Raw genomic sequence first — 22,759 nt, 5'->3', positions numbered from 1 at the left:
TTTGTTAATTTAATTTTACATTGTTTTTATTCTTTAATTGTAGATTTTTTTGTTGAAGAATTCCTGATCGATTTCACAAGCAAACAAGCAAGCGTGGACCTAACAACATCCCCGTCCACAACGACATTTCATTTGAAGTAGCAAGGACATCTAATACAAAATATTATTAATAATGTTATACACGTTGTTATTTGTTGCTTTGAATTTTATAGGTAGGTCATATGGTGAGTGTTATTATTTCAGAATTCACACATTCATGTCAATAGTCCCCACTATCCTATTATTATTTTATTATCTACTATTATTATTGGTAGTAGTAGTAGTTTATTTATGTATTTAGATTAGAATAACAGTTACATATGTAGCTTATTTCTGTAAACTGTGTTTCCTAAGATGAAACTATATATGCTGCTTCAAAAACATTTAGAGTTGGGAAAACTCCAGTTGTTATACAGCTATCCGTGCAAATGTTTGCCAGTGTGTGTGCGTGTATTTGTGTGTGCATTTCTGGCTTCTAACCTCTCCTGCGCAATGTTTTAATTTATAATTTCTTTTTTCCTTTTCCTTCTTTTTCTTTTCCTGTCATGTATAGGCAAATAACTAAACTAAACTAACTTCCTACCCCCTACTTCCGGCCCCTTTGCTTGGACCACACCCATCTTCAAACTCAACCTTCATTTTAATCTCAACAACACACCTGCAAAGTTTGGTAACTACATCTTCCACAGTTGTGACATTATGGTGTTGACAAAATCTGTCCACAAACTGACAGGCATGTAAACACCTGCCAAAATACTCAAAAATTGGGCAGTGTTAGTTCAGGCAGGGCACATGTCAAGCTCACATCCCAGCTACATCAACTGATCTCAAACAGTCCAATCAAGTGATGGAGCAGCTGACTGGTGGAAGGGAGTCAGCTGATAGATCACATGATTTCTGCATAACCTTTCTTTCTATGTAACCAATTTGCAAATCTCGTTCAGGGCACACTATTTAAACTGCTCTGGCCTGCCTACTGTTGCTGCTTTCTCTGCAAGCATCTTTGCAACCCACCTCCCCCTCCGCTCCTCCTTTTCATGTTGTATCTGACTTATCAATGTAACTTCTGTTTGTTATTCCTGGGGGATCTTTGCTGACGCTCTCCCTGCCTTATTCCAGCCTGATTTATGGTCCTGCGGCATACCTACGGCGTACCTACGTCGTTGTCGTGACGCCGTCGTGAACCCTTCAAAGTTCTCCGTCACTCCATTTCGTCGCGGTGCAATTCACCGCCAGAGCGGTAGGAGGCTGTGTTCCTTTCCTGAATGGTTATCGTCGTAGCGACGTCGTTGATTTAACGCAGGACCATAAATCAGGCTTTAGGCTTTCCGTGTAGGTGCATGGAAGGGCAGGGAGGTTTGCTCTCTCTGCCTCAGGCTTTCCTTGTTGTTTCCTCACACACTGTCCTTTGTCACTAACATCTCCACAATACTGGTATAGAAATACTAAATTGTTTGTTCATGTTTTTTGCTGGATAACCACATTTAAATATCACTCCAAACCAACATACTTGAATTGGTATATAGAGAATGTAGGCTACCTTGTGTCAGTTTTCAGTTGTAGAATGTAAACTTTTGTTTGTGATTAAATGTAATCAAACAGAGATGAAAAATGCTAGCAATAGAGGCATTTTTATTTGAGATGTTGATCTATAAACTGCAGCACATCAGAAATGCTTTAAACTGCTACATTTCCTGCAGTAAAATTATTTTGGTCTTCACTTGGTGATACAATGAAGAGAGGCTTGTTGTTTTTAAAATATAAACTGTACTCGTAAAGTTAAAGAAATAGTGTATCCTTTAAGCAATTACATCAAATCTAAAGAAAGTTCTGGATTTATATGGGTTTTTTAGACTGATTTTTGTCTCTGTGCTTGCACTCATTTAATTTGAGTATATGTAGAGTTTTATCAGTCAGTCAGTAGGAAAATGGTTATTAAGGTGCAGATTAACAGGCCTACTTGATGTGATGTTGTCTAAGGGTTAGTGGGGTGGATATGAAGATTTCTAACATGGGCCATGTTGCTGATCATCCTGGGAAAATGTAACATGAATAAATAAATAAATGAAGAATACACCTCAGAAGATTTAATTTCAAATAATGGATTTAAATTGATCCCCCAGTTTTTCACTGTTGTTGTTTACAAATAAAGCTATTTTTATGTATTCATTTGCTTATTGTTAATTATTTTAAATACATAAATTATATAGCAGCTCTGTGTATAGCTACTTGTTTGTGAATGAGGTGATCATAATGACCACAAATGTCTTGGTTACATGACACAGATAGATTTTATTCGCAACAAATAACTGCATCAAAATGATTTATGATTTTTTTTTTTTTTTTTTTTTTTTTTTTTTACTGTTGTTGGTGTTTTTTTTCTGTCAAACGTCTTAAGACACGCCCATATATAAATTATCCCAGTCCCACCCTCCCTGACATTACTGGAAAAAATGGCGACCAGTATGCTGCGGCTCCCGTTGCGACATCTCGCCAAAAATGCGGCGATAATGAGCCGTAACAGCGGCTCGAAAACATCGAACATATCCAGGGCGACTCAAAGTAGGACCGTAGTATCAACGCCGTCGGGGGCAATCTTACCGAAACCGGATAAAGTGAGTTTTATTCTGCCTTTTTACCGAGTGAAAACCGACGGGAAATATGACTGGTAGTGTAGGCGGGACTTAATTCTGATTGACAGCAGCTGTGGCGAATAGAAAGGCAGGAGACGCGCCCAGTTGGTCAAGTCAGCCAATGAACGCATGTTTACACATATATAGAGCTACTTTCAGGAAGTAATTACCCCTTATTGTTAATTCAAGTCATTATTGATTCATTTAGATGTTTTATTTTAACGATTGAAATTATCTATTCTTATTACATTAGTCTCTGATAAATTGTTTTGTTTGATCCAACGTTAACTAAACACTACACATCTTGGTATGTCATGGTAAAAGAGGTCGAGGGACAGGAGATAGGTAGGTATTTACAGCTGTACGTCTTATTTACCAAGTGTAATGATTTCCAGTGCGAATAAAACGTCTCTTACATGCACTATAATCTCACAGTTGAACAGCACATACGGCTGAAAAACTCTCAAACACGTGAATGTTTTAGGGATTTTTAATGTGTAGGTCAAGTTGACTATGTCATGGTAAGACTAAACGGAAGTCCTCAGTGGCCTTTTATTTACATTCTCTTCCCCAGATAATTCAGTATAAATGGAACAAAACTGAAAACCCCGTCTCAAGGGCCACACTGAGAGAAACAACGTTGTCCTAAATGTATTAAGAGATTGCTCCACCCATGGCTGGATAAACCTGCTGTGGGGCCTCAGGGTAAAAATAAGCAGATGGGCCCCCATTAACCCCATTTTCCCCATCTCCTCTGCAAGTTTTTATATCTTCTCTGCTACAATATCACCTTGTTCAAGTTTTTTCGTGGGTAATTTAATTAAACACATTAATGTAGAAATATGCATCGAGATGACGAAAGATATTAACACACAGGCCCTCGGGCCTCTCAGGTTAGTTGTTGGGTAATAAAGCAGGACCCACCATAAAGCCCCATTTGTGTCAGTTGATATTGTGCTTTAATTCAAAGCTTTTTCAATAAAAAAAAGTTCTGTGAAATGCTTTTCGTCATCGTTACCAACTTGTGTAGTTATGACGCTGGTTGGATGTACTGCCAAATTCACACAAATGACATCAGAAATGTTTTATGGTAATGAAATGAACATTGCGTTCATGGGCAACAGCTCTGGTGGACATTCCTCCAATCAGCACGCTAATGACACACTCCCTCAACCTTGTAACTCGTGGCATTGTGTTTTGTGATAAAACTGCACATTTTACAGTGCCTTTCATTTTGACCATCCCAAGGCACACCTCAGTAGCAATAATGCTGTTTATTCAGCATCTTGATATGCCACACCTGTCAGGTGGATGGATTATCTTTGAAAAAGAAAAGTGTTTACTAACACGGATTTTAATACATTTGAAACCAACATTTAAGGGAAATGTATCCATTGAGTGCATAAAAAAGTCTCAGGTCTTTAACTTAAACTTGTAAAAAATGTGAGCAAAAACAAAAGTGTCTACATGGAAGATTTTCTGAGTAGCCTACTGCCAACAAATTTTGCTTCATTACACCCAATGTCTGCTCAAGTCAGTTTTATTTATATATAGCTCAGTATCACAAATTTGCCTCAAGGGGCTTTTCAGAACATACAGCCTAAGCACTGTCTCCTTCTGCCGCGGATTCCAATGAGTGAAACTCCCCCTAAAGAAAACCTTTTCATGGCAATAGTTTTAAGAGATATCCACCAAACCTGTGAGCAGTGCATGTTTTCTCTGCTATTGTAACTCTGGAGATTACATTTTGGTATTTGGCTTCTGGAGAAACAGTTGTTCATCATCACAAATCTTGACCAAAATATCCTAGATTAAACTGAGGTGGGGATTCATGTTGTATGTATTCTGAGTAGCTCATTGTCCCATCCTACGTGAACTCTGAATTAATCCTCCTTGTGTTTTCCAGACACCGTTTGGTCTTATCCGCATGACAGCAGTGGTGGTGCCTTTCCTGTATGTGGGAACACTAATCAGCAAGAACTTTGCCGCTCTCTTGGAGGAGCATGACATCTTTGTCCCTGAGGACGATGACGACGATGACTGAGCTAATATCAGGAAATAAAAGGTAAAGTCAAAGTTTACATTGGCCGCACCTTATTTAACCTTTCAACTCTTTTGCTTAGACCTTTTCATGCACAATCTTAACCATGTATAAAGGATGTGTAAGCTACATGTTAAAGGGTGTAGTGTGTGGCATGCTTGCAACATTGATAGTTGGTAACAGTCGAAATGGTAGTTACATTTTTTTAATTTACATCCACAGGGTGCTAAGCAATATCGAGTGAGAGCACACCAGCGGGCACAAGGAAGATGGGGAAGATGGGGCACTTTGGCATCCAAACATATCCCTCCACCTCCACCTATCTCCTCTCTCTCCTCTGCTATTTATGATGTTTTCACAATACTCATTTGAAATTTCATATTCTGTGAGGCTACCAAAACTACTAGTCATGCCCTCACTCTTGTTTGCATGTTTGCCTTTTAACTCAATAAAGGGAGTCGATTACACATGGATAAGCACTTGTTTTTTATTCTTTGCTCTGTCATACACAATAGTTGCCTTAATTGTTATTCTGACTCTCCTAAGTCATATCCAGTCATAACAGCACATGTTGTTATTGTAATGTAATTATTTTATTGTTATATTTTGTTAATATTTTATATTGGCTTTCTGTCTTTGTTCTTCTATGTAAGTTTTAAACAGTTGTCCTTGTTGGTCATGTTTGTCTTGCTCCCTCCTGAAGTGCAGCATTGGCCAGTCTCAAGTGTTCGTTGAGGGAGCCCGTCTCCAACTGGCTACGTCCCCTCAGGTCACTCAGCTCTACATAGGCCTGCTTATAACGCTCATAAGCTGCTTCTTTCTCCTAGAGTAAAGAAACAATATGGATGACAAAGTCAAGCAGGGAGGGAGTTTATGTCAAAGGTGCAAATGTTTAGCATATAGGAGTTTATTATTTTGAATCATTTGTATAGTGGTAATGTTGGCATGAAGTCAGATCGTGAAACATACCTTGGTAAGAGACCGCACTTCATTCTGTAGACAGGTGATTTCTTTTTTAAGATACTGCACCTCATTGTCTTTTGCTCTTAGTAATGTCTGTAACACAAAATGTGAAATCATACAGTTACCAGGTAAAAACATTCTAAAAATAATTTTGAAATATATATGGAAAGTCGCAATGTATGTGAGACAGGGGTGGAGAGTAACTAAATACATTTACCCAAGCACTGCACAATTTTGAGGTACATGTACTCAAGTACTTCCTTTTTACTTCATGCTTTACTCCACTGCATTTCAGAGGGAACATTAGTACTTGTTTACTTTACTACCTTATTTGACAGCTACTGTATAGTCACTTTGCTTATTCAAATTTTACATACAAGACACGATAAGCTAATTAAATATGATGCATTGCTATAGATAAAACTCCTCAACAGCAAACAGTGAAGTTAAAATTTGCTCCATAGTGACCAACTACAAGAGTAAAATGCTACTTGTACATTAATGCATCAGTAACAATGATCCAATAATAACATAATAACAATTACAGGGACCATTTGTCTGCATAACAAAAATGATCATTTTTTATACTTGTAAGTACATTTTGCGGATAATACTTTAAATTTTACTTGTAATGGAGTATTTTTACCCCTTCTGTATTGCTTCTTTTACCTAGGTAAAAGTCCTGAATACATCTTCCACCATCAGAAGTCTAGCTATAAAACCTTTCACTGCAGTACAAATGATGTGCTGGCTTGTGTTCAAGCAGTAGATGGCAGTAAGTGCTGCACTATCATGTGGCCAACCACAGATGCTCAACACAAATGAGGTCACCAGAAAGGGTGATAATGCTGCTACAGGGAGCCATTACTGGGTACACGAGACAAAATAGTAAAATGCATTGATTTATTTGTTTTTAATTTAAGTGGGTTCAAAATCCCACAGCAAATTCATCAAATATTGTTTTCTGCTTCCCCATGATGACAGACTGCAATGTCAACATTTGTCCTTCAAGCCCAAATTAATATCATAGGTGCAATAAATGAAAGTGGGTTGGCATGAGGATGTTTTAGCATCACCTACTTTCACATGAGCTGAGATTACATCTAATTAAGCCACAGCCATTAAATGTATTACTATCAATACCTCTACTTCTGATGCAGCGTGCTCAGTGTTGCCAAGAGATACAGTGTCCGACTTCTGCCCTGTGATGAAGTAGCGCATGCGGCTGATCTCCTCTGCCAGTTTGGCCTTAAGCTCCTGAAAAGAGATTTTTGGTTCAAATTATGCCATGGATAAATATTCTTATGACTGTTGTACACTCTTAGAAATAAAGGTTCCAAAGGGGTTCTTTGTAAAGGGCTGAGGTTCTACCCAGAAACATTGGTTTCTAAAGAACCCTTTGGTGAAGAAAGAGTGATTTGTAAGATTAAGACTACCATTCAAAACTCTTATAATCCACGTCAGCCCAAGGCTGCTGGACATGGTTCCCATGGCCCCAGGCTAACCTTTTAAAATAAAACTATGATTGGCTGAAGAGAGATTTATGGGTAATGTAGTCAATTACTATTTTTAGAGCCCCATGGGTGGGTTCTAGATAATATCCTTGGAATATAAAGGGGTTCTTGTTAGCACCCTTAGAAGGTGGAAAGGTTCTGGATAGAGCCCCCAGAAAGGGTTTTGGGTAGGACCATTTCACCATAGAAGAGTTTTCTGGAGATCATTTCAGAGAAGGGTTCTGGGTAGAATATTTCACAGATGGTTCTGGGTATAACCCTTTAGGATAGGTTTTAGTTAGAACTAACAAAAAGCTTCCAGGTGGAACCTTTATAAAAGGGTTCTCCTACTGAGACAACCCAAAGAACCATATATGATTCTAGCTAGTACCTTTCTTTCTATGAGTGTAGCTTCCCTATTACGAGTAGTTTATTCCTATAAGAGCAAAATTACTGTAATGATCTAGACAGTATGGTATTGTGTTCAAACAGTATCAAATCATGCATGTATGTAAACCTGGTTCTCTCTTCTGAGCTGCTCCAGCTCTCTCTCCTTACGACCGAGCTCAGTCTCTCGGCCCTGGCTGCTCTGCTCAGTGCGGCTCAGCTCCAGGCACTTCTGGGAGTAGCGCTCTGACAGCACATCTAACTCACTGTGCAAGATGTCCGCCTGCGGCCTGACACGCACAAACACACGAGTTATGGAGTGAATTATAATGCACTATCATGCAAGAGGTCACGGTCGAGTGTAGAACGTCTTAAGCCTGCAGTGAGATCCCTTGAGATGGTGAACACGCTCAGAATGATAACAGAGTGACTGTCATGAACTTACATGTGGCCTCTGTGTGAAGCATCCACGTGTGCAGCTCCTCCAGACAACCTCCTGGCCTTCTCCACCTCTCTCTGCAGTTCCTCTCTGTGAACTGCTCTCAGTGCCTCCACAGCTTTGATGAACAGTCAGTTAATTTGTTACTACAATATTTGGCTTTAACACACAGGACTGAAAACAACACAAGACAGCTAATTGAAAGCAGACATCAAGAACTCGGCATATACATACAACGTTATTTTAAAAGACATAATGCAGTAATAAAAGAAATCACTAAAAATACAAATAGAGACTGGCTGGAGGATATATTTAACCAAAGAGGCATAAGAAAGACATGCTAACTTTCCCCAGAAGCCACTGTTGCGTCATACATCTATACTTCCTGCCTCACCTTCAGCAGCTGCCTGGCTCTCCTCCTGCAGCATCCTGTCTCTCTGCTCCTCCAGTTCCCTGATCTCCCTCACGTGTTTCTCCTGCAGCTCCTGCAGTGTTTTCCGATGGGCTGCTTCCATGGCTTCTAGTCTGGCCCTACAGGGGGCCCCGGGGCCACACGGGCTGTCCACCTCTATCCCCATGGCTGCACGCTCCCTCTTGATGCTCTCCACCTGTTTTCGAAGAGAGAGGGCCTGGGAGATGGGTGGAAGAGGGAAAATTTGAGATGTATATCACTTCTGAATATTAATGTAATTTCCTTGCATTGTAAACACAGGAACAGGAACGTCTATTAGTGTTTCTACTCATCACTTTTTAACGTTTTTAACACAATGGCTGTAAATTCGGTCTTACCTCCTTCTGAAGTGCTTCTGCTTTATTTGTTTGAATAGTTTGGGCTCCATTTATGGATGGAAGAGCCCCCTTTGAGCTTGATATATTAGATTGTGAATCGGTGAGAGACTGTTCAGCCTCTTCAGGGCTCGACTGATACGCCTGGGAGCTAACGAGAGACTGTGATGCCTGTGGGGTGCTTGACTGATAAGCCTGGGCTCCAATGAGAGTCTGCGCGCTCATGTCCCTAAATGACATTGTCTCAAATTCTACCCACTTCCTGTTGACCTCTGAGTCCAGGGTTTCAATAACAGGCACAGGTACACTCCCCCTTTTCAGCTCCATGGAGTCCCACCTGCTGCCCATCTCACTGAAGGAGACCCCCTCCTCAAACCACTTGTTCCTCTCCTCCAATCGCTTGGCTTGCTCACGGTCCCAGCCCTCCCCTTCTTCTCTCTGACTGGCTGGAGATAAGTCGCTGTCCAGATCTATAGTTTGGTCATGGTGGTCGGCCTGATGGGAGTTTGCAGCTGTGGTGGTGGAGGTGGAAGTGGTTAGTTCATAGCCGGAGTCCTTGCAGGTGAACCGAGCAGGTGGTTGGCATGACGACGGCCTCTGGGACAGGGGGTTCTCTTTCTCGCTGCCAGTGTCTGATTGGCTGAGGTCAGAGTGAGGGAAAGACAGGAGGGTAGTGTTACACATCAGAAGAAAGATGATAGAGAGGGTTTGCTACAGATGGACCACCCAATCACACTGTCTGCATTTCCTCACTGTGTTCAGGAATTTACAGGCCAGCAGAATGCCTGTTTTTCTTTTCTTTTCTTTATTTGAGTTATTTCAGTTTGAGTTGAGTTTATTTGAGTTAGTTGAAGATTTTAACACATTTTACTGGAATAACATGATGAACTTTACATTTTCACCATGAAGAATGTCCTGTTTGTACATTACTAATTGTCATTAATTAGTCATATATTGTGACAGATTAATGACGACAGATTTTATGAGCACTGTCAGTGGAAGCGGAAGTTTTATTTAGTATTTTGCTTGTGATCAAAAGCTCCAGAATAACTGCTAAAAGGACCTTATAGTGAGATAATTTAATGGTTGTTTCTTAGATTAAAAATAAACTGAGCTTTGTCTGTCTGAACTGAAATTATTTTAAGATATGATTTATTTGGCTTCATTCCTTCTTTAATACACATATATTACTTTGATTTTATTCAAGCCTAAAATGTGAACGGCCAAAGTAAAATAGTCTGAGTTTACTCTGTGGACAGACTGATAAATAGCATTTAGTTTTACCAACCTTTAATTGCCCCTGAGGAACAGTATTTTTTTTATTTATTTAATTGAAATTAAAGTAAATATATTACAGTATTGAAATGTTAAGTTAATTTTATGGGTTGGCTTCTTTGAAATATGTTTCATTGTGAAATATGTAATTGTAGTACACAATAGTCTCTCAGCAAGAAAATAATGTGTCACAGTACATTTTCTCAATTAATGAAGTACTGAAGTACACATTGTAGGCACTTCTCCTTTTACTTAAAGCTACATTTGGTAATATTTTAATGAAAAAATAACTTTCTTCATATTTGCTGAAACTGTTACTATATCCACACAGCACAAAATGAGACAGATAATGGGTAAAAAAAAATCATATTTCTCTCCCTACTCTGTTGCCTCATAGCACTTCTAATGGCGTTGCTGCACAGGAACGAAAACAACCAATCAGAGCCGAGGAGTCAGCTGTCAGTCATGTCAATCACTGTTCATGAACTGCGATCAATCTGTCAAACTAGGCACTGCTGATCAAATATGATTCCACATTCTGTTCCTGCATTGCCTATTCCTCGTCACAAATATTTCCAGAAACATATTTCAGTGTACTGTTTAGCTGTAAAATGAGACATTTTGTTCTGGTTGGTGGGTGGTGGTTGGTACTTTAGTTGACTATTTCCAACATGGCAGCTAGGTTACACACTTTCTCATTTCACAGCTAAACAGTACACTAAAATATAGCCCTGCCTAGTTTAACTGCAGTTCATGAGCAGTGTTTGGTTTACAGCTGCATATGGACTCTTTGGCTCTGATTGGTTGTTACTACCATGCCCGTAATCAGTTTTATTGAATGCCATTAGAGGCAGTAGGAAGAGGAGGAGGGACAAGATTTCTTATCACAGACTATCTGTCACATGTAAACTGTAGTGACAGTTTCAGCAAATATGACACAAAAGTTATTTTCATAAAAGTTACCAAATGTAACTTTAACTATTTAAAACTCACGCCAATTTTCTATACTACAATATAGAGGGATATTATACTTTTTACTGCTCCATATCTATGTGATTGCTTTAATTACTGGTTACACCACAGTTTAAGATTTTACATACAAAACATATGATGATCTCATAAATAATAGTAATGTAGTAGTAATGTTATCAAACTGCCCAACAGTACATGAAAATCTTATCTCTAACTCGAGCAACTACAACATTAAGGTGGTTAAGGTATCAGCACTAATAATCTAATTATTTATTCAATAATATAACACTTGCAATAGCAGTTTGTCTGCATTGAGTAGTTTTAATTTAAATACTTTTGGTATAGTACTTATTTTTACGTTGTGGTATTGATACGTACTTATGTACTTATGTAACAGATCTGAATACTTCCTCCACCACTGTATCCCAGTTTAAAGTCAGACTCACTGTGAGTTGTTCTGGATCGCCTGCTTTAGTAACTTCACCCAGTTCCGTCGTATTCTGGAGGTCATAACAGAGAGAGTGAACACTGCTCTCTTTGTCTGGAGGAGATCAAAAGACACACACACACACACACACACACACACACACACACACACACACACACACACACACACACACACTGTTAAACAGGAAGCAGCCAAAAATGTAATTCATGTGAAAATGGGGGGAGGTGTGTGGGGTGTCTGACTGTCCATCTGTCTGATGCTCTACTGTACAGCACAATGAGCAAAACGCAAGTACAGTAAAGACATACTTGTATTTGGAGTCCATAGTTCCTCTCTACATCACAGTCTGACACATTCAAACAGGATGTCAGGTTGATCTCTCCGTCCAGATCATCTGACTGCAGCACAACAAGGAGAGTTTAAATTTAGTCAAGTCAAATAAGTAAGTAAGTAACAAATGCCAAAGAAGACTGAACCCAATCAATTTAGACAAACTGAGGATACTGGTCATGTAATGGGGGCAAAACCTGCGTAAAACCCTGTCAAATGACTGCATGTAGATTAAAATGAATTGCTACAGGTTTTACATCTCAGAAACATTCTACCAGAAATGCTATACATCAGGCCCTACCTCCTCAGCCTCTGAGTCTCTGTAGTATTTTAGCGAAGTATCACCCAGAACAAACCAGAGTTTCTTCCACTGAGCAAAACACAGTAAACATTGACAACATTAAATTAGTTACATTTTCATTCCTATAGTACATGGACTTCTTTATAGTTGGATTGAGTACTGTCTGTCTGGTGAATGAGATTGTGGTTACAACAGGAATTAGAATAGACAATGACTGACTTTAAAAAAAAGTTAAATGATTATTTAAAAAACTTCAATTTACCTTGCCATGTTCATCCAGTCTGGACATCCACCCCTTCCAGTAACAACACCTGTAATTAAAGCATTACGATTAAGCTCTTTGAAAGCATTCTGCTGTGGTTTCTGTCTCACACTTTACTGTGAAACTAGAGGAAACGGAAACTGTCAGCAGCAGACTAACGTGTCATTGTGAGATAACCACATCATTCTGAAGCATGCGTATGAAGGCAGGCAAAACTTTAAAGCTTGAACAACGGGAAACATACTGCATAATGGGAACTTAAAAAAGGAAGGTAGTTTTAAAGCGAAAGAGGAATTAATGAAATATTATTAGACAGACTTGAAAGCAAGCAGGTGCTATTAAAGCGTGTGAGCACAAAGTAACATACTTACCAGGCATCATTGTGAGGAGAGGACAGGCAGAGACATTGAGAGGGAAAGAAATGCATGATGTGAAGAAAAACAAGGAAGTCACAAATGTGAGATCACACGTAGCTCTTATTAAGAGAAATGTCATGTCAGGGTTTGTGAACTACTATGAATGTTTGCAAGGTTGCATGTGATTCAAAGCATTAAAATAACATTTTGAATGTTTCATTTTGTGATCATCCATCTCTCTGTGTTTGCTGGCTCAGCCGTTTTAGGCATGACACTGCAGCACTGACACTGCAAGATACACTGGCTTGAACCATCCTAGAATCTAATAATAAAAAAAATGATAAATCATATGAACATGCTGCCCTAAAACATAGAGTGCTAACTAATGGCTTTTTGTCCTGCAAGGTGCTCCTGTGAGAAGGGCACCCGAGGGAAATGAGCTGAAATAAATATCACAGGTCTACTTTAGAATGAATGTATGAATGACCCATTTTCCTCCAAACACTCGTGATTTATACAGATGCAGAAGAGTCATGGGACCGTGCTCACCTGTGTCTGTGGGCGTTCAGGGGGAGCTCTTTCCTTCACCTTTGAAGATCTGTGTTTTCCACTTTGGTCATCTGAACTCTATGATAGAATAAACAGAAATGGGATTCCAAGCTCTGCTGTTTCAACATGGATTTTATTGTGAACACCTGTGCAGTTAATGCATCCTACCTGTGTATGAAGAGATGCGGCTGACTGTCTTCGAGATGAACGCCCGTTCTCAGAGTCCCGACATTTCTCTCGTCTGTCTCTGCCTCTCTCTCTGCCTCTCCCCCTCTCATCTGACTCCAGCCTTGAGTAGATGTCTATTTCATCTTGGTGTCTTCAGAGCCAAATAAAAGTGCAGAGAAATGTTTGACAAACACACTACGACGTTTTCTTACCAATCTATCACATTCCTCTGCAAAGGCTTCTAGAGCACTCCTCTTTTCTTTGGCCATAACTAAGGCAATTACTTATGGTCAGATCAAAAGATTTCTTCAAAGTGTTTTACTAATTGCTACACAAATATTTTTATGAATCTTTCAGCCGCCAAAGGAATGGTTTAAAGAAATATCTATACTAGGAATGCAGAATAGATGCATGGTCACGGGTCTGCTGTTATGGCTATCCATGATACACTACCATGATATTGTATGATACAGGGCCATAAGGTATCACCAACCTGTAAGTCCTAATCCTCTGGTCCCTGCAGGGGCTGGGACTCTGGTTCCTCCTTCTCATCCCTGGAAACTCTTCCTCTGACTCCAGCTGGATCGTTGGAATATCAGCCAGGACAATGTAGTCGTCCATAGTCATCGCCACCTCAGGTTCATAAAAATGTATCAACATTTTACATGATATGCAGTATAAAGCGTTGTCTCTGACATGAAACATGACAAGATTAAGAGTCTACGGTAATGCTAGCAGCTCTGTGAGGCTATACTTAGGCATTGTTGGACTTTGTGCTAAATTCCAATGTTAGTGTGCTAATATGTTCACAGGATAGACTGTATGGGTCACAATATGACAATGGTAACATGCTGATGTTTATCAGGCAGAACATTCAGTATTTTCACCAACTTATTTTAGCATGTTTGCATGTTAACATTTGCTAAATAGCACCAAACACAAAGTACAGCTGAGGCTGATGGGAATGCCATTCATTTTGCAGGTTATTAATAATTAACAACAGTACTGGAAAAAAAAATTGCCGTGATGATGGTGCCAGGTGACAGGTCAGAAAGAGAGATGAGGATCACTAAATTTATTACAGTTTATCCTGGGGAGGAGCATGCAGTTCAGCTAATAGCTGTGGAAACATTTCACTGTAGGCTTCAACCTCTGGGGACCATGAATGTCTGTACAAAATTTCATGACAATCCATCCAGTAGTGGTTTAAATGTTTCAGTCTGGTTGATCAAGTGGTAGACAGACTGACACTGTGAAGAGAGAGGGGAGGAGCGCACACCAGGGTTGGAGAGGTGCTGACCACTGACGAAAAAATACAAAGACTCGATGCAAAAAATATTTTCTTTTATTCAAGTATTACAATATTTTTGCATCGAGTCTTAGTGTGCGCCTGACATCTTTTTTCAAAGACAGACTGACATTACCATCCTTAGGGCCCAGCTAAGGGAATGTCCTTGCTTCCGACTGTCCATTATTCTGAAACCCAAATAGTCCGGAAAATGCCCCATTTGTCTGACAGCCCATTATCCCAAAAAACAAACAGCCAATACTCTGAAGGCCCATTGCTCTGAGGATACACACTCTCTAAAACAGAAGCAAATAGCAAATTACTGCACAGAATGATTTATCAGACCTTCCCAGGTGCAAAGGTATGACCCACCCCACTTCGCCTTTGACTGACTAGTACTTGTTGCCCTCATTGGTTGGGTTGGTTATATTTAAGCATGAGGAATAAGATTGGTTAGGATAGGATAAGAATATCAGGGATAACCAATCAAAGGCAGAGTAAAGCAGAGTAGGATGGAACATGCCTTCGCCATATTAGGGAAAAAATATTGCAGATTGCTGATTGCAGGCCATTAATCTTTCTATTTGCAGGCATAGAGTGTATTTTTGGAGCAAGAGGCCTTTTGAGTAATGGGTGCTTGTTTTCTGGGCACTGGGCCACTGGACAAATGGATTTTTGGTCCAATAGGAGATTTTCCTGTCAGAACAATGGCATGACACCCCACGCTGCTAGCTTGGCTGAAAACAAATACTACCTGACACACAGTACGCACCTCCTCCACTTCTACTGCAGCCTTCTTGGGTTCAGAGAGCAGTAAGGCCTCCATGCCTCGCCTCACACTGCTCCTGCTTCTGCCACTGCTGACCTTATTATTCCCCTCATGGCCTTTGTCAGTTTCTGTGATTCCAACAGGTGACAATAAACTGCCAACCATCTGAGAGTCCAGGCCTCGTCTTGATGTGGAGGAACCGCGAGAGGGCGGGAGGCTGAGTACAGAATGAGATGACCCCTGCCAGGAGCCTTGGGAAGGACTCAGTCTGCTGTCTCTGGAGTGGGGCTCCCTGTGTGGGGTGTGGCTGTGTGTACTGTAGCCATTCCTGGATGGTGATACTTCACGGCTGTTGCGAGTGCGAGTGTGAGCCGAGCTGCTGATGGCTGTTCTGGTTTGCGGAGATGCTTGAGATCCCTCATATGAATTTTGCTGGATGGCAGAGGATCCACGGCGGGAGATCGATTCCAGGTTCCTGTACAGCTTCTCAGAGTCCAAACTGTGTTTGTTTGAAGTTTGTGATGGACTCCTTGACTCTCTGCTGCTTCTCTTTTGAGCATCATATTCACCATTCTGTAAATGGAAAGAGTCTGTATGCCTGTGAGAAGGGGTTGCCCTAGGGGGCGAGGCAGTCCGAGAGGCGATAGACCCCCTTCTGCGGGATGGACTGGACCTGCCGGATGTATGGCGAGAAAGACCATGTGATGGAAGCTGAGAGGAGCCAGGAGACGAAGCATGAGACCGAACCTGGCTCCTGGAGAGGGAACTTTTTCGCTGGGTTCCCACAGGAGATTCAGTCAACTTGTAGCGATCTGGGCTCACAGAGCTGTGACGTGTTGGTGAATTATTCTGTGAACTAGCTCCCCGTCTAAAGTTGGAGTGATACGTGTACCTCTCTGGAGACTCACTCCTCCATATCTCCAGCATATACGTCTCTGGGTTTCTCCTCTGGGAGGGAATGCCAAGGTTGACGTTCCTGTAGGGGACGCAGGCTTTGGGCTCAGGGACATAGTTGGTTGGAAGAGGACGTCCCCTCTCATAGTAACGATACGACCGTTTGTTGACTTCCTCTGTCTGCCGCTCACCATCACCTTTTCTGTCTGGAGAGAAGTAGCCACTCTCTTGTTCCCTGTGTCCTCTGGACTCTGAAAATCATACAAGCCTAAGGTCACTGTCTTGATATGCACCCTTTGAGAGATCATGAGCACGTGTCAAGGTCTAGATTGTCTTTTGTGGATTTAAGGAAGCAAGTCATTTTTGAAATATCAAGTTATATGATGCAGTGTATATCTGTTATTGTACCTGATGCCCGGCGGGACCTGTCTCTGCCCCTCCTCTCATCCATCCAGGAGCTATCAGCTTTGGACGGATCCAACCGGGTCATATCTCTTTGGACCACACAGTGCCTCTCTGAGCTGAGGGATCTGCTCCTCTCTGGACAGTCCCACTGGTTTGGAGAACTGGGGAAGGGCAGCACAAGGTCATCAACACAGATACATAGATGCGGAAGGTGCTGCAAACATGGAGTTGTCACTTGTAAAATATGTTTGCCAGACGGTCATTTTGCTTGGTGACCAGTGAAAAGGCCTACAAATGTCATAAAGAATTTGAAAAATTATAGTGTTACGCTGTTAACTACTGAACTACCACAACAACTGTTTTGGTCATATAGGTGAAAGTAAAATCACAGTCACAACTTCTAGAGTGCAACAAGATACACTTTCATAAGTCTAAGGAGGTTTTCACATTAGGGACATAGGGCCTGGATCTGGGTACTCTTGATCACAAAGTCCAGTTCATTTGTTTGGGTGAACACCGTGTACTGTACCAGGTCATGTACATCGATCCATGCCCATGTCTACTAAAAAGGTGTGCATGAGTATGGTTAATGTGTACTAAGGTACAATTTGCATCAGTTGTAGGAAACCAGCTGTACCAAATGTGGAAGTGGACTGCTTTTTAATGTGAGTAACAGTCAGAGAGTAGACTTGCAAAGGTATTTCTCAATGCATGGTCTGCATGTGCGTGTAGCATCTGCCGATCTCTTCTTGTGGACTGTACGGCCGTAGGTGATTAAGTTGGTAGGCAGGTGAGAGGGTCGTTTTTGACATTGTCATTAAAGCAGCAGTAACTGATTTTTTTGTGCACTTGGGGGCAGCGAAACAAGCTGCAAACACAGCACTGGCACATTACCACTTTATGAAGTTGTTAGGTAGCAAACAGTTGCTTATTTACACATCCAGCAGACACAGCGCAGCATAAGCATTCACTTGGAGTCATGCTTCTGGGCATCTAATGGATTTAAGTCCAATATTGTCTTTCCTTTTACCTCTGTGTTTTGGTCTCCTCCAACTCCTGAGGGAAATATGTGGCTCTTAAGCTGATAAATACTCCACTATCTTCACCAGCTAGCTGGTAACTGTCTGGTGCTGGGCAAGTAACATGCAGTGGGTCTAACAGAGCTTTTTTGTTGTTGCTAAAAACAGTTGCCTGCTCCAGCTGAAAACAAAGCTATGAGGGCGAAATCAAAACCGTAAAGTTGGGGGCCATGAAAAAAAAAAACCCAGGATACCCCTTTTACACCAAAATTAGTGTCAATGGGAGTTGGGGCCGATAAATACTGGTGACTACTGCAGAGTTTTTTGTCCCAAGAGTGTATGCCGATTGTAACCTTTCCCATTAAAAACAAATGCCACATTATAGAGGTTAGTGGGGTTTTTTGTGCAGTGGTTAGGGGGCTAAAGAAAGATGCTCAAATGCTCTGTAGAGCTGTGGGAACTGCAGTTTAGGGTGATAATTTGTCACTTTGTGCTGCCTCTTTCAAATGACATATTTCATCATTCTTTTATCGTTTAAAAGAAAATGAGTTCTAAGTATAATTCTCATGTATAATCAAACTTTAGGTAGATCCTACAAAGTCAGTGTTAAACAGTTCATTCAGGGACAAACCCCACAGGTTCAGCTGTCATTCAGAGTGAGAGCGTGTCATTTCACAGTATACATACATGTGCTCACTGCTCACAGAGAATGCTCTTGGTAAAAAGTGGTTTCTAAAATCAGGATACAGGATACAGTCACCTGGATTGTATGTCAGTGTCACAGATATTAAGTTCCCACTCAGGACTCAGACTGTGGACCGGACTCCAATGGTAGGTCCAACAACCACTCACGTCATCACTACTGGCACTTGTGGTCACCTCAGACAGGGCACGAGTATCGTCACTTGCATCCTGGTTTGTGGACAGAATCACATTTTTTAGCGTTTGGATAATTCAGCAAGAGTCAAACTGGTATTTTGACTCTTTTAAACAAAATAATAAAAATTACATCAAATTTTAGGGGACAGAAATGTCAATGTCATTAGAGGTGACTGCAGAATCTTTTAATGTGACCATTTCTTAAAAGTGAGTGTGTTTTGATAAGTCTTCCTGTTTTCAATGGAGCACATTTATCACATTTGATCATCACCAGCAGAGTCACTTACACCACTTGACCCTGACAAAAGCTGAGCACAGCGACTACCTACTGGCTGGTGTCTTTTATCCCACACATTTAAAAACAAGCAACGCAAACCAACATTAACTTACCCTGTAGACACTGATACACAGCCAACCAACATCCCAAGTCTAAACATTAATATACTTACTGTGACTGCTCGCTGTCCTTCAGCTAAGTCTACTGCAAGGCTTTCAGCAGCTTTCTTCCTTCACTTCTTCCTTCTCTCCCTCTGTTCTAGCTAAGCCAATACATTTAGTCTGCACAGGACGTAACTCAAGCTAGTCTCTGGTCATGCTCATCATTATTTCATTGCTCTAGTGCTTTTGCATTACCAGAACCGCCCACTCAACTTCTTTCTCATCTTTATCTTGATCCCTCCTTAAGTTCTACCTCTCATTAACAGGCAAACGACTGAAGTTTTGCTCGTTGTAGTTCTTGATCTCTTGACTGGATGCAGGTTTAAAGGATGTAAAGTGTCATCTTTTGTTTTCAGATCAAAAGTGAGTCGACATTACAGTAACAACTTCAATAAAAAGAAAGAACTTTCTTGACTTTACTTCACTGTATACTTTAACTTCAGTGGGCTGGTGTGAGGGGGACATGTTTGCATGTGTCATATGGGTATATCAGATTACAACCCATTCCCGAAGGATTGTAATGAGCTTTCATTAATTAATGATACAGAATCAAATGCCACCTTGATGTATTATCCTTCTCCCACCTCCACAGTAGTTTCACTTGCTGATTGTGTTGTATATTGACATCATCGCCTCAGTGTGAAACTTGTAGGACAGTTTTAACATACCAGTCGTATTGAATGTCATTATAGAGCACCTTACCTGGTTATTTATAACCTATATAATCAGAGTTTGACCTCAGTATGTAAGGTGTTATACTGAAGCCCCTTTATTCATAAATGTTTAAACAATGGTCTCCGGTCACATAAACTTGGCTGTTGCTGATATTAAATATCAGGGCCTGAATTTCTCAGAGTGCAATTTTGGACAATGATAATAGGTGATGACAGCAACAATCATTCACTTTTTTTCTTACTAGCAAATTTAAGATGAAAAGCTTAATCAGATAGCTCTTCCCTGCAATGATCGAACAATACTGTTTCTTTACTTTTACTCATCAGCTGGTGACGATGATGAAATTTTACCTGAGACTTGTTTTCCTTGGCCTCAGTTTGCCAGCATCTTATTATGTATGTAGCCAACAGTGGTGGAAAAAGTATTTAAATGATTTACTTTAGAAAAACACAATACCACAGGGCAAAAATACTCATACATTACAAGTTGAAGTCCTGCATTCACTTACATAAAAGTACAGAAGTATCAGCAGCAAACTTCAGTTATAGAAGGAATCATAATGCAGAGTGGCTACTGTGTCTTATAGTATAATTAATTCATAATTAGATATCACTGATGAATTAAAGTGACAGTCAGGAATCATGACCTTACTCAAGATTATCCCCAGACTAGTTGTGAGCAGTTTCATGGAGGAGCTATTTTCTTTCTACTGAATTACACCTGCCAACTGTATCACTGTGCAGAAGGAAACGTGCATCTACTGCTAGCTCACCTAGCATCACTGAGCTAGCCAATGTTAAAGGTCAGCGGAGGAGGACGAACACAAGTAGGTTTCGTTCCTCCTCAGTCCACCAGGTGCAGGTTCCTTCTGCACAGTGATACAGTTGGCAGGTGTAGTCCAGTAGAAAGAAAATAGTTAATTCAGGTGAAGAAATAGCCACCAGAGCTCTGGATTATAATAAGTTAGTGGATGGATACATGTGCAGGGTCTGTTTAAAATCCTGCTGCCTGTTGATAGTTTGGGACACTCACCTTTCATCTTGTTACTACCTGTAGAGCTAACATTGTGTAGTCTGTATTAGCATTGACATATGGCAAATAATACTGGTTTACAACAAGTGGATTTATTTTTATGTATAATGAAAATGTCCAAATATCAGCTAGCATCACAATTTTTCTGTAGTTTTCTAATGTTACCCTCCTGCTGCCCTTGCATCCTTGAGAGCCTGTAAAAACCAATAATGACCGTAAGCAAGAGGAGCGTCTCAATAGTAAGACAACTTTATTAAGCTATTCCTTAATTTTTAAAGAACCAGTGTGTGGGATTTAGTGGCATCTAGCAGTGAGTTTGCAGATTGCAACCATCTGAATACCCCTTCCCTCACCTCTTCCTGTGGCCTTCAGGTAATATAAAATGTGAAAGCCCTCTCTAGCGCCAGTGTTTGATTTGTCTGTTCTGGGCCACTGTAGAAACATGGCAATGCAATATGGTGGACTCTGTTGAAAAGGACCTTAGTTTCAGCTGATGATACACAAATAAAACCATAATTCTGAATATTATATTTCATTTCTGCTGTCAGCAGAGCCCCTAAATCCTACACACTAGTACTTGAACGTTTATCTGCATTTGCTGTAAGGTAAATATTGAAATATTCATGTACATACCCACTCCTGTGAGCCGTCCTGTTGAGCAGCAGCAGCAGCAGCAGTAGTGGCAGTGTTGCTGCTGAGGTGCATATGATCTGGCCGCAGGCAGGAGCTGCAGCGGGAGGGGTCAAAGGTGTTGGGCTGGAACTGATGACAGTAGTAGTCCTCAGCAGGGGGCGCCATGTCGATCATGCTGAATCTGTCATTAAGGTGTTGAGCTGGATATTCTCAGGCACCTTAGTGCTAAAATAACCTTTATTTTCAATAGAAGTTGTGTGGTTATTTCCCAGGTGGCTCTTGGTCATTAGCATAATATGAATAACACCTACCATCAAAGCAGCTGTGCTCTTATTAGTTATGATCAGACAGGCTCTAAGAGATTAGAGGTTAATTCTTTAGATATCTACATTTGAATCGCATATAAGCAGAATAATACTCAAGTATTTTTGTTATGTTGTAACTATAAATAGATCTCAACTAGGTCTTCATGTCACTAACAGTAATATCTCTTAAGAAGAGTTTGTGAGCACTCAAGTAACCTGTTGACTGAAACACACACCACTATTGATGGAATACCCTTACACCTCAGAGCAGAACATCTTGACAGTATAAAGTAACAATTATTGGAGGGAATCCTCCTGCGTAAGGTATCTATGACAAGGTGTACATAGAAAAATCTAATACAGTAGTATATAACAAGTAGTAGTAGTATATGACTCTACCTTTTAAATGGGGTCCCAAGTCTTCTCTTTCATTCAGAAAAGTGTGGTATTTTCTTTTTAAAAGAGAAGATCCTTTACTGAAAGCTTAGTTTCTTCACACCAGGTTGGGAATGGTCTGGTGTGATCCTGGAGGCTACAGAGGCTAGGGTCTTTTATCAGAAAACTGTCATTGGTTCTCACATTGGCCCAATGTGGTGACTGTGTCCTATCAAATATCATCATCTTTAGAAAGTGAAACATAGCACTGACAGATGTCTTATGGACGGTGGTCTTACTGCACAGATGGTATCTCTGACAGTGCAGCCACAAAGAGGAGAAATAGGGAAGCGGGGCAGGGATGGGTAAGGGTTACAGTGCCTGGGAATAATACAAAAGTTAAACAAAATCATCATTTCAATGCTGAAGGCTCTATGTGAAATTCAGAGTGTATGAGTCTGCACACGATTCTCATCATGGACTTTGCTGAGCCAGCAGCTAGCAGCTAATGGTGCTAACTCCATATACAGCGCTAAACAACAGCAACAGTGCTGACAGAGCTATGGGTGTAAACCAGGGGGGAACTGGAGGATGGGTGCTACGCC

General features: G+C 40.7%; 2 protein-coding genes across 2 annotated transcripts; one reads left to right on the top strand and one right to left on the bottom strand.

Annotated features, from left to right (window-relative positions):
• Positions 1–2,472: 2,472 nt before the first annotated feature.
• Positions 2,473–5,180, top strand: smdt1b (single-pass membrane protein with aspartate-rich tail 1b). Its single transcript, XM_049572598.1, has 3 exons — positions 2,473–2,654; positions 4,579–4,737; positions 4,936–5,180. The coding sequence occupies exons 1-2, from the start codon at positions 2,493–2,495 to the stop codon at positions 4,714–4,716; spliced, it is 300 nt and encodes a 99-aa protein (XP_049428555.1). The 5' UTR covers positions 2,473–2,492; the 3' UTR covers positions 4,717–4,737; positions 4,936–5,180.
• Positions 5,181–5,271: 91 nt separating this feature from the next.
• Positions 5,272–21,639, bottom strand: LOC125883933 (myosin phosphatase Rho-interacting protein-like). Its single transcript, XM_049568590.1, has 18 exons — positions 21,475–21,639; positions 21,007–21,035; positions 16,802–16,959; positions 15,503–16,644; positions 13,936–14,075; positions 13,443–13,593; positions 13,275–13,352; positions 12,370–12,402; positions 12,108–12,176; positions 11,785–11,874; positions 11,475–11,569; positions 8,785–9,421; positions 8,390–8,624; positions 8,002–8,113; positions 7,687–7,846; positions 6,820–6,933; positions 5,683–5,769; positions 5,272–5,536 (listed from the first exon to the last, which is right to left on the bottom strand). Exons 1-18 carry the CDS (start codon positions 21,637–21,639, stop codon positions 5,390–5,392), a joined length of 3,642 nt encoding a protein of 1,213 aa, XP_049424547.1. The 3' UTR covers positions 5,272–5,389.
• Positions 21,640–22,759: the final 1,120 nt, after the last annotated feature.

This window comes from Epinephelus fuscoguttatus, linkage group LG3 (assembly GCF_011397635.1).
Source record: "Epinephelus fuscoguttatus linkage group LG3, E.fuscoguttatus.final_Chr_v1".
NCBI classification, from domain to species: Eukaryota; Metazoa; Chordata; class Actinopteri; order Perciformes; family Serranidae; genus Epinephelus; species Epinephelus fuscoguttatus.
The sequence above is the reverse complement of the archived record's forward strand: the minus strand, read 5'-3'. Positions and strand labels throughout refer to the sequence as shown.

Coding starts and splice junctions, on each gene's coding strand:
- smdt1b (XM_049572598.1), top strand. CDS start 2,493: ATGGCGACCAGTATGCTGCGGCTCCCGTTGCGACATCTCGCCAAAAAT. Junction 2,655..4,578: donor TCTTACCGAAACCGGATAAA/GTGAGTTTTATT, acceptor TGTGTTTTCCAG/ACACCGTTTGGTCTTATCCG.
- LOC125883933 (XM_049568590.1), bottom strand. CDS start 21,639: ATGGCGCCCCCTGCTGAGGACTACTACTGTCATCAGTTCCAGCCCAAC. Junction 9,422..11,474: donor GCGATCCAGAACAACTCACA/GTGAGTCTGACT, acceptor CTCTGACCTCAG/CCAATCAGACACTGGCAGCG. Junction 5,770..6,819: donor ACGCTGCATCAGAAGTAGAG/GTATTGATAGTA, acceptor TTTGTGTTACAG/ACATTACTAAGAGCAAAAGA.